This window comes from Psittacula echo, assembly GCF_963264785.1.
Source record: "Psittacula echo genome assembly, chromosome: 1".
In the NCBI taxonomy this organism is placed as follows: domain Eukaryota; kingdom Metazoa; phylum Chordata; class Aves; order Psittaciformes; family Psittacidae; genus Psittacula; species Psittacula echo.
The window spans coordinates 75,088,632-75,101,195 of NC_137735.1; the positions used below are offsets into that span (position 1 = coordinate 75,088,632).

Here is a 12,564-nt window from a genome sequence, read left to right on the forward strand (position 1 = left end):
CCTGCCTCATGTTTTTGCTTTGTGTCTCTCTGCCTTTTGTTAGGGCCTTTTTAGTCATAGTCTCTTGATGACTACACTCTCATAAAAGTAGGAACTTGTAGTTATACAGCTTGATATGTGATTTTTCTCTTTGTTTTGGAAGATTTAGTATGCTATCAAGCAGCATTGTATGTGTTCTCAACTATTCCACAATTCTCCTGTAGAACTTGTTCATTGAAGTGGTTGGAGCTGGTTTTGAAGTTTTTTCCTGAGTAAGGAGGTCAGGTTTTGCCATCTCACAGTCCCATAAATATCAAAGCAAGTTAGCTGATATATAAAACACTTGCTAATACCTGTCTGCCCACAAATGACTTTCTGCACAAAGGTATTTATTCTGTCCCTGTCTTGGTTCAGACACCCCTGCAACTTACGGCTGTAATTGTGAATAGATGAATCTATTTGACAATAACTAGGCCAAGGTGGGGTTTAAACTAAACACTTGGGACTCAGTGATGACTCATATTTTCTCTTAATGACAGTTTCTGTAGAAAGACCATTGTTAAAAGAATAACTAATTCTCATCCTCCTGTTATAAAGCACCGTGAACTTTGATTTTAAATCAAAGAAAAATGTTTTCATTCTGCATGGGAAAATGGTTCCTATCACAAATACTACTACATAACATTTAGTTTCAAAATAGTTTTCCCTGATACTGAGTAGCAAGACTGCTTTATAGTCTTCAAAGCCAGTTAAATGCTGGTTAAGATAAGGATATTGGCAGTCTGTGATTAATTAATGCAAACCCTGACATATCCTGATCTCAACATATCCCAAGTAAGATTCTGTTCAGTTGCAGACTTAATTCCTGTAATCGACAAGTCAGCTGCCACACCTGTACCAAAGTAGAATAATCCCCCAAATCTGCTAAGGGCATGAAGTTCAGTGAGTTTGCCCCATGGTGCTAACTTCTGAAGGCTCCAATTTAGCAAAGCTGTTGGTGCAGAACAAACTTAGATGATGAGAAGCTATTCTAAAACTATGGAGTCACTGGGAGGATTAAATCAAAAGTCAGATGTTTCATGCACAGCTGAGTCTGGTCCCTATCTTAGGACTTCCTCTTTCTTTATGCTTTTTCATCTAGGCCACTTAACTTACTGCCATTTTTTAATTAGTTTAGAAAGGCTTTTATTTTAGAAGAAAAAATACGCAATTTTGACCCTAAAATTTCTAGGGTTTGTTTCTTTAAATGAAGAGATTAATTACATTTTTTACAAAAAATCCATTAACGGAACAATTGTGGGTATTTTTCCTTTGTTTGACACATTTGTCACTGAGTTCTGTGACTAGAACTTTGGGTAGAACCTTTTCTTTTTTTTTTCTATCAAAGTCTTTCCAGACAATATGTACCTATACACCCAGTTCTGCATGTCACTTTGGACTGCTATGGTTAGAATTTGACATGACCAAAATGTACCTAATAGCTTTTTTCTAATTATTGTTAAAGGAAAAAAGTGCATACTTCAGACTAGTTTTACTATACTTTAACTTTGCATCATAGTGCATGTAAAATTGGCTTGGTACATTATTTTTAGTATTTCTGTTCTTTTCATGCCATGCTGTTTATGAAAGCTGACTCTTAAAAATGGATTTAAAGAATCAGATACATTTAAACCTATTGCTGAATAGTTTTAATTTGGATTAAAATTTTGTATAAGTAAAGCTGCAATACTTATGCTAAGCTTAAGAATTAACATGATGACCTACATGTAAACTTAAGCAGATATGTACTGATTTGTGGAGTAAGAGTGCAGATGCTATAGTGTGACTATAGGTTATAGTACCAAAATTAAATGGCTGATACACCATTACTGCAGGATTGTTGAGACTGTAGATAATCACAGCCGCCCATTACTTTTCTCTAAAATAACACCAAAAAAGCTAAAGGGGCGCCAGTCTCTTTCTAGCTTTAGTTGTATTGTGCATATCTGGAATCAGCTGTATTTATTCCGATCTGTTCCCTGAAGCCCATAGGACAAATCTATAGATATCTGAAGAGCTATGGGTAATGAAATAGGTGATAGATAATGAGAAATAAAGAACAACTGGGTGCAATTTATTTAATACTGTTGCATGTCAAGAAATCACAATGGCTACTGAGGACTTTCTTCAAACCCCTATTAATTCTTTATTCTTCTTACATATGCTTAGCTGCTACTTAAAGGCTCTTTTAAGTGTCACAGCTGAAGTCATCTTCTGTAGACCTTCGTATAGTGCACCTGAAAACCTGTAGCTAGCATGTTTGGAGGAGCTGCAGCTAGCTATAGGATCTGTTGTTAGCGTTCTTTCAAGTTCATAAATTCATCTTTCTGTGATTCTTTATTTCCATATCTATATCTGTATATAGGTATCTATATCTGTATATAGATGTTCTATACAGTGAGATATAGATACAGTGCCTACTGTGAGTTCTAAGCCCTGTCTGTTTCTATTTTCTGCATACCTACAGATAAACAACAAAACGAACGTGGTAACCAGCCCCAAGGAAAATATTCCTACCCCGGCGCTGGTATACCTGGAATCTTCCTTCTCATGCTATCTTGGAGTTTTTTACTGTCTTCTGTTTGTTCTTCTTTCTTTTTTGCTTTTTCATGCATTTACTCTTGTTTGCTTTCTAAAAACAGGTTTTGGAAAAACTTTTTGTTTGAATTATGCTTTCTTTTGTTTTGTGAGGAAGTCCATTCGAGTGTGTTTATTGATAGAAAATGTTACATGGAAGTTGGGTGTGGTACAGTCGTAGCATTTGTAACTGTACTTGAATTTTTTGCATGCTGTTCCAGAAAGCGAGTAGCATGTGCTTTGTGTTTCTCTTAGTTCTTTGCCTGATGACTGTTTCCATCTTTTTAATGCTAACCTTTTGCACCAAAAAAAAAAAAGCTCTATTATTTCACTCTGCTTTGTATTAGTGTGAGTATCAAGGAAAGCTAACAGGATTATTGTTAGGCTACCATAAAATAGACCTTATTCAGATTTTCATTCCACATTTCCTAAAACACAGCAGGACTTTGCAAGTCTTCACTGGGATCAAGAGGCATCTAGTGCTAAACATTTTTTGCTTGTTTCTCTTACATTTAGATCTGCAGGAGACATAAGTCATTAACAAGCTCCGTTAGGAATATATTACTAATGGAGTGCTGTTCATGAATGTTTCCATTGCAGTCTTGCTTTTATTAGTAGCTCCCATTTCTTAGGCATATGCGCTTCACAGGACTCACAAATATGAATGCCAGTGAGTAAGTAACACTTGTGAGGTGGTGTTTCCTGTGTGCCTCCATATATAGCTTTGAAAAGGTGGGTAATTCACACACTTTGGGAGAGATTTTTCCTCCTGATTTTTTTTTGCACAACTGGCATTGCTAAGCAAGTTCTAAGGACCAGTTAACAGGTTTCATGCCTGAGTGTAAGGCAGTCTGTTCCCAGACATAGCCGCACGCAATAATCCATGCTGAAAGTATGCTGCTTAACTGCCATTTCAAAGATGATTTAATCTTTTTTTTTTTTTTTCTTTTGGTTTAAGAGGAAAGGATTTGGGAACACTTTATAATGATGCAAAGATCTCTTTTACATATTTTCATGCTGCTCTGCCGGGGCAGCAGCTGCTATTAATCTCCGTCTTCCAAAACATGGAGGTAGTCAACTCATCCTTAATCCCTATTGATTCATCTGTATTTTTATTTCATCACTTAATACTAATGCAAGCAAACATGCTTCAAGAAAAGGGGTGATTTCTGGCCTTGTCTTGCCTAGCTGGAAGAGGAAAATGTGTAAAGCATTTAGTATGCCCTTGTGCAAAGAGAGCCTCTGCAGATCTCCAGAGCTTCAAAGCCCTGTATACATTGGTCATGAATAAGGTCTCTGCATGCTGCTGCATTAGGCGAGATGGTCTGGTTTTGCTGGCTTGCTGTTGAGGAAATCTGTTCGAGACATCCAGTTTCACCATCTGGCGACAGTTAACATTTGCTTTAGCTCTTGTCAGTGTTCAGCATTTGTGAGCTGGCTCTTCTTGCACTCCCTCACACTAACGAGAATGTATTTACCAATGGGTACTCTTTTTCTCTTTATTTTATTCTTGCTTAGGAGCCCCAAACTACAGTAATCCACAACCCTGATGGAAATAAGGTATTCAGAAAGAATCAACTCCATCTTACTTTTCCACACCTCACATTTCACCCACTATTCCACAGGAAAATAGGGCTGTTCCAGGAGTTTATCAAGGAAAATCTCATTCCTGCATTTGTTACACCTGGTGTCTCTTGAGCCTATTCTGATCCGTGTTCGTCTGCTTCATGCGTCTGCTGATTGCTGAGCTTCTGAAGCTCTTGGGGAGTCAGTAGCAGGTGGCAATGTGCAGTACCCTGTGCAGCTGGGCTCGGGGAGCACCTCATCTCTCCCATTTCAGCCAAAAATGCTGCAGCCTAAGTAAAACCAAAGAACGCTCTTCTCAGATTGTGGTGAGATCATACTGATGAGTTCTATATGTGCAGTTGTCACCTTAGATAAAGACGTCATTTTGGTTTATCCCATCTGCTGTTTCCAGCATGCTTGTACACCCATGTTGTGATGTGTCTTTCACACAGGACTTTGGTTTTCTTCGATAACATCACCGAGTAGTTCCAAAAAAATTTTAACATTTCAAGTGACAAAGAGGTCTTTCGATTTTTATGTTTTCTCTTTTCTTTTTCTTGTATATTGTGACATTTACGTTTGGCAGCTGATTCCAAAAACATGTTTTGTTTTGTTTTTTGCATGCATGGACTTTAAAAGGGTCAGGAAATACCATCATTTACATATAACACATGTTCCTAGGTTTCCTGGAAAGAATTTGCTCTTCAACAGAAATTTCACTATTTACAGTGTTGACTTAAGGAATTGACATTTCATTAACTAGTCTTAACTACTTGTGATTATTTCATATGAGAAGGATTGAATCTGAGTGAAACAACGCATGCAGACATTTCTCAAGCATGAAAGTGCCGATGGTGTGTATTGTGCTTGTGTATCCCCTTCCTCTATGTGCCTCACATCTGTCGAACATGCAAGCTTTTACTTTCATGTTACTACTTCTTCAGCTCCCCATGTTTTAAACTCACAGGCCCAAAACAGCCTGTCTTTGAACACTAGTCTGACCTTTATCACAGAAGTTCACTGAAGACCAGAAAACCCAGATAAAATATTGGCATGACTACATCTACCTGACTTAATTGTACAATCATAGCAGTTAAGATACTCAGAGTCCCAAAAGGTCACAGAAAACAAGCAAACCACTTAATACAGAGAGTTACTCCTAAATTTGAAAGATTTATCAGTGTAGTATGGCAATTGGAGAGGATGCTTCAGTATTAGAGGCTACATCTGCCATGTGAGCTTGTGCATGGTGTTTACAACTTGTATCTGTGTGGGGTTTTTGCATATTTATAAGTACTTACCTATATTTTAAGTGATAGAGCATGCTACACCTGTGCAGAGCGAGGCATCTAACACCAGCAAGTTCAGGAAAAGCATGGCAACTTGTTCAGTTTTGTTTGTGTGTGCATTAATTCATGTAGTTTTATTTGTGGATGCACATACGTTTTGTTTTTTAAAGGTCTGAGTAATGCATTAGTCATTTTGAACATTCCTTCAGCTCAGCCTTGTGAGGACACAGTAAATAAAGGGCACTGTCAGATTTACCTTTTTTTACTTAATTGTAAAATCCTTTCAAAAATCACATACAATACTAGTCCTGTCTTCTGTCTCTCAAATAAAAATGGACCAGGTAATGCTTTTTGTTGAGCTGTGAACTGAAAATATAAGAAATAGAAATTTATTCTGCTTTTCAAGAAAATACAGATATAAAAGCCCCCAGTTTATAAGCTCTCCAAATTTCTGAACCCACTTACCTGTTAGAGTTGACAGTGCCCTGCTGGATTTGCCTGTAGTATTTCATGGTTTTGCTAATCTGAAAGATTGAGATACAGTATCCTTGCCTTTTTAACAGTCTGATGGCTTAAGTACAAGCTGCCCGATAATGAGTCATTCCTCTGCATGACTGGTTGTCTCAAGAATGCTATTTCAAAGATACCTTAGTTTGTCAAAGTTGTTATCATGTAGTTATCAATTCTCCATCTCCTTCAAAAATTTCTAATCACAAAACCAGTATGAAAATGACAGAGTCTGGTCTGATAGCCTTAAAATCACTGGGGGGTTTTGTTTTAATATGTGTTGCTAAGTTGTATGAGCAGAAAAACAGTTGTAAATCATAGCATGCAGAAGTCTGCATGTTTAAAAGTTGGAATGGAATGACTTACTTTGCACAGTTGGTTTAATCACCAAGCTTAAATGGCAAGTACTCCTTCTTGGCTGAGGTAATTCATGTAACATTTCATACTGACTTTGTGCAGTTGGGTGTTACAGAAAAAAAAAGTTTCCTTTACATTCCTGTGAAGTAAATGCATTAAACAGCAGGAAATGTATTTATGTTCCCTAGTGTAGAGACTGGCAATGTTTGACATTGGTTTCAGCTGGAAATGTCTTTAATCATTGTGTGACCATTTGTTTGTGAATTACATCCCACCCTGCTTCAAGGCTTTGCATGATACCTGTAACTAACTGTAATTTTCAAGGGCACACAAGTGAGGCTTGGCTTGTTTTATACATTCCACTGATATTTACTTCTCAACAGGAGTCAACAGAGAGTTCCAATACAACCATTGAAGATGAGGATGTGAAAGGTATGATTTTAAGCTTTGAAACATTTGGAGAAGCCATAACATGAGTTCTGTGAATGTATTTTTTTAAGTCATTAAACACAGAAACTCCTAATGAATTGTAGGAGAAAGTACTATTTTTCCTTGTTTAAAAGAAATTGCTTTTATGCTCCTCTGTGTTACTTCTGACATGTTTCAGACTTAACTTTTGACTTTTCATTTCCCAAAACACCTTTGCCATGATGTTTTGGAATGAAGAATATAAAGTTACCGCTTATTAACTAAGATACTAGTTCCAGTAATAATAGTAGTAGAATAAAAATGTGTAAGTCTGTGCTTTGTAACTCTTACTTAGTGTACTTTTAGCATACATTTGTGTTCTGGGTTCGCCTTTTTTCATGTCACCATTTGCATTTTTATTCTGTTCAGATGCCAGTGTTTTTTCATTTTTCTCTTTCGTTCTGTCATACACTTATTTTAATATTCTTTAAAAAACTAATTTTTTTAATAAAATTGTGTAACTTCACAGATACTGCTTTTGTTTTCTTTTTCGCCCTCTGTATATTATACTGTGATGTTACACATACTTCAGTAACATTGTGTTTTAAAACAAAGGGCTTTAAAAAAAATGTGTTAGGTTTGTGTATCTCTGGTTCACAGAAAAGACTCAGTTTCAGCATCGAAAGAATAACATTATAGATACACACAAGCCAGAGGTGATAGTAAATATAAAATGTGGAGAACGGAAAAGAGAATTCTTGGGAAACCATTGAAATAATGGGGCTTGCTATATATTGGAAGTATAATGCCTAAGTCACCATTAACAGTGTGTCTGCGAAAACTGGCGCCCAAAAATACAGGCCTGAATCGGTTAAAGAGCCTCATTGTCTTCTGAAGAGCATGGGGGCATTGTCGACTTTAAAGAGATTCAAACATAAAGTAGTTGGAATTGTATCAAAAGTAGCTAGTGCTTAGTTTCTGACTACAGGTGCTGTGCATGTTTGATAAGAATACCAGTATTGCCAGGGTGATGAACTGATAGTGCAAACACGAAAGCAATGTGTGATGGTAGCGACTGTCCAAGCAGCACAGGGTTGAAAATGTAGCTTTTATGTTATGCTGCATATGAGATTCTTCAGGCATTTACATCAAGGCAGCTTAGCTCAGGCTTGCACAGGGTAGGGCCTGCGGCAGGGCCCAGCCAGTGGTTTGTGCTGCTGCTCTTGGAAAGCCCAAGTTGCTCAGCTGGGCTAATACCCACGGTCTGCTGCACTGCAGTAATTCCCTCTGCTTTGGTGTACTTGGTGTTCTCTCCATGGAGAGAAGATATTTCTATCCACTGCTAGTAGCAATGTAGTTGTAAATTGTGATTTAGAGTACTGTAGGAGCTGCAGGTAGCTCTAATTTGGTCTCTGATGTCAGTGACTCATTTCACCTCCACTTGAACAAAGTTGTCTTGTGTTAGCCAGTTCCCACTCACTTAAAATAACAAGCTAGTGATAGTGGTGTGAGAGAATGCAAAGTAATGCCTTGGAGGACAGTTGCAGGTATCTGGGGCTGATGCAGAGGAAAATACAGTGCTATTTACCCTTATTCATAACAGCTTGTATTTTCTTCCTTCAAACCATTATGTGTAGTTTAGAGACTATCTATCATCTCATTAAATGAATATTTTAATTATAGGGCCTCTGTGTGACAATATAACATGATGTTATAACAGTAGGATTTTTATGAAATTCTGTCTGAAGCTTAGCACAAAGTTATATCTCAGGAACATAATTATAAGAAAAACTACAATGAAGATGTTTCACCTAATTCTTTAATATGATTCTGTAGCCGTCACAGTTAAGAGCAGGTTGGATGGCCACAATATACTTTTTTTTCCAAAAGAGGATCTTGCAGTAATCACAGGTCTGACAAGATCCTAGTCATGTCCTTCTCTTTGCTGTAAAATGTTCAGCAGGTGAAGTTTTCTGTTATTTGTATGTTCCTGATCCATTGCCACATAATAGTGCTACAGAGGGCAGAAGGTGGATTAAGGCAGTGAGAAGAGTTGAGGCTGTACTCCAGAGAGTGTGCTGCATTGTGTGTTTTCTGGAGACTGCAGAAGGAGGAGCTGAAGGATGTTACCTGTGCTTGGAAGAGAGGAGGCAGAGTAGTGTTGTATTGTTCTTCACCTGCTTTGGTGGGAAGGTAGGGTCACCAAGAATGACAGTTTGAACTGCTGATGTCTGGGATGATCACGACAACTTCATACACTGATGCTGCTGTATCAGCACCAGGTCCATGGCCTAACACAACAGCAGTGCCACTACCCTGTTCACCAGACACCAGGTGCACATTTTATTTGAGTGCATAGGGATTTCCTTTTCTGTTTATTAAAAAAAAACCCAACAAATATAATCTCCCAGTTAATTGCTTGCAAGCTTACTTGTTTTTCACTTTTTAGTATTCCTCTCACACTTCCAGTCTTTCCACCAGAGGTTGCTTTCAGATTGTTTTATTATAATTAAAGCCGACAGTAACCTCTAGGGTCTAATTTCTAGAATGGTTCAGGGAATAGGCAGGTATTATGAGATAAAGCTTCATGCTTTAGCAAGGCACTTACAAATTATATTTTCCCCTTATACCAAACTTGACTTCCGGATGTAGGTTCTTTAAAAGGACAACAGTGAGAAAGCTGTTACCTTATCAGGAACAGCTGCTGGCTGCACTGACTGCAGCTGGAGATAAGATGCTGATAGTAATGAGTGGATTTCAGAGGCAGCACAGAGAATTCTCTCAGATTGCTAACAGTCTGGATCTCTATGTGTATGCTCAAGATGATGCTTGTCATCAAATTTGAGACCTGGAAGGCATGTGTTATATCTTAGGTGATAAATGACCTTACAAGCCGGTTTGTTTCCTTCACAGCATGCAGTATAAGGTGGGAAGAGGCTTTCCTGCAAAGGAGCAAGGAATGGGAATGCCACTTTGTAACTGAAAAATGGTATTAGGATATAGTCTATACTGTTGGAGTATGCCCCACAACTCACTGAGAACAACTCTTCTTTGCAAAGGCATGCAATCTATGCACTTTCTTGGTATTCCTCCTGCTGGTATTATAACACCATGCACAGATTGCACAGACGGGTACAGGTTCCTTCCTTTGTACAGACTACCACCCCACACATATTTAAAGCACTCAGTTCTGCATCTTTTCTTATTTCGCTATTGATTTGACGTGCTAAAGTCGTGTGGACAATGTGAGCCTGTGTGGGATCTGCTGTCTTCAGCCCAGTTGTGTTTCTTTGTGACCTGTGGGAGTGACTGTGCGTATGCATGTCTGTACAAAGTATTACAAATGTTACGATTCATTAAGGAAGGTAACAGTTAAAAAAAGAAGTCTTAAATCATCTATCACAAATGTGTCTATAGGAACAGATGCTTGATATCTATCAGGGAATGCATACAGTATTATCCATTCATGTCAGGATCTTACCCTGTTTTCACTTTTGAAGGCAGGTATTTTAGCTTGAAGACAGCACAATCAGGCTTAGTTTTCACTTGTTATTTGTGGAAAATTTTGATGTCTGTAACTTTGTCTTGCTTCTGTATGCATTTACGTCTTCTAGGACTGGAACGTATTTCTTTTACTAGAAACAGAACTTAGCAAACAATAGTGAGCTTTAATTAGTCAAGGAATAAGCTAATTCTAGACTGAGTCTGAGACTTCTTGAAGCTGTAAGTTCAGGTTCCTTGCTATCAGAAATCTCTGATGTTAAGCATTGGTCGTGGGGCAATCTGCATTACAGTGATCCCTCCCAGATTTAAGGACAGGAGTGGACAGAAGAACATACTGAAAACTGGACTGTAAGCAATACTGCCTTCTGGGATTGCTTGTGGGATTTCTCTTTCCTGTGGTAATAAACTGGAACTCTTTGGCAGCATCTCTGTGACGAGAGATTGATAAGGTTTTTTTCAGCTGGAGAATAACCACTGTTATTTTCACCAGCAGAGCACACAGACTTTAATAAACCTGAGTTGTTAAATTTAACATGATTTAACATGAATCCAGATTTCTCATGGTATTTTTTTTTCTCTGGAAATAAATTAATGAAAGCACTAGTAAGAATTATGATTCCCAATGAGAAAAATTGCTGAGTTATAGGACAGATACAGATCAGGTGTATTTTGGCTAATCTTTGCTACTTAATACATCACTTCAAAGCATTAAACATCCAGGAGGCATTTATTTTCATATATTTTGCTAATTTATTTCATTTTATACCTGTTGTTTTCATTTTATTTAACAGTAGGAAGAAATCAGTTTAATCCATTTGGAATATGCTTTAGTAAAGAAAAACCTTCAAACTTCTAAGAACATTTTTTAACTGCTCTTTCAAAACCCTCAGTTCTGGATAGAGGGGTAGATCTGCACTGGCATCTGAACAGTCATTTATGGCTACGACCTTTTTACACCTGTTCTTTGGCACCCAAAAGTACATTGTTAGCATTGTTTGTGTTCTCAAAGGTTTTGTAAGTTCTTGTTGCTTGTAATTAAATTATCATTATTTTTCTTTCGGCCTTCTCTTTTTCTTCCTTCACATCTACTTGACCCTCATACAGCTCTCACAAAGGAGGGTGACTTGGAGAGATTATGTTCCACCCACCACTCCTCCTCTTCTATTGCTTCTTCATCTCACTGGTCACCACCCTTGCCGTGCCCCAGCGGCCGCTCCTGCTGCCAGTGCCTCATGAGGATTCTGATCACATTCTACCTCTTCATCTTTGTTTGTTCATATGTTGTGTTTCTTTCCATCAATTCAGCGGGCAAGTCTGTGAAAAATGCAAACTCAGAGAGTCTTTCACTTGAGTCTGAACTCTCCCACTCCATTCCTTCCTCTGTACTGTGTAAGTTGAGAGACTCATCTGTCCAGATGATCTCTTTTGTCTCCTCCTTTTCCCTCCTCATCATCTGACAGTAGCACAAAAAAGGTCAATCCTGTGACATAAATGCACAGTGAACCTCATCTGCAGCATAACGTAAAATCTGCATTAGCAACACTGTGCTCCTTGGACGGCTGCTCTTCATAAAACCAAAAGTAGTTATTGTCTACCAAGGATAGGATTAATTCAAGTACAAGTAAAAACAACTTAAGTGCTGAGAGAAGACATGAGGAACATTATAGGCTATTAGGGTAAAAACTGCTGATGCAGCTAACAGAAGGTGTGTTTATGCTAACACCAATTTGAAGTAGAGTTTTCTCTGGATGGCTCTAATGATGTTTCAGAATACTGGTACAGACTATGGAGGTGTCTGCAGTATTACTGTAAAGAGGCTATTGGAGTTGTCTACATTTGGCACACTTGCATTCACCAGAAAAAAGGTAAGTGCTACAAACAGCTATAGTAATGAATAATTTTCCCAAGCAGTAAGCAATATTAATGAAAATCAATGAAAGTTAATATTGCTAAGACTTTTTTGTGACACTACATGGGAGTTACTGGGCTTGCTGCTAACATAATACAGGCTCAAGTGATACGATTTTTAAATTGCATAACAGGAGAATTCATGTCAGTGTTTTTGAAGAGCAAATTTAGAAGAAAAAATTAACAGTGAAGTTGGACTATGAAGTTGAGGACAGGAGCTGGTGGTCAGAGGCACGTGCAGTTTCTTTATGTCAAAAGTGTCTGGGAAATGAGAAGGGCTCTGGAGATTAGCTGGATGAATACCCACGCTGATAGAACGGTGATAAGAAGGTGGGAACCAAAAGAGTGTTAGCTCTGTGTAGGATGAAACTAAATTTGCTCTCTTATTTGTTGTTAAGTAGCAATTATTATAATTATCAGTATACATTAT

General features: G+C 37.9%; 1 protein-coding gene across 3 annotated transcripts in view; it reads left to right on the plus strand.

Annotated features, from left to right (window-relative positions):
- CAMK2D (calcium/calmodulin dependent protein kinase II delta) overlaps nucleotides 1-12,564 on the plus strand; it is a gene marked incomplete at its 3' end in the record, with an annotated part of 156,374 nt that overhangs the window by 126,064 nt on the left and 17,746 nt on the right. For all 3 annotated transcript variants that reach the window (XM_080615159.1, XM_080615161.1, XM_080615160.1), the window contains one exon: nucleotides 6,698-6,746. In XM_080615159.1, coding sequence (XP_080471285.1) covers nucleotides 6,698-6,746 — 49 coding nt within the window. The remainder of the gene's footprint in view (nucleotides 1-6,697; nucleotides 6,747-12,564) is intronic.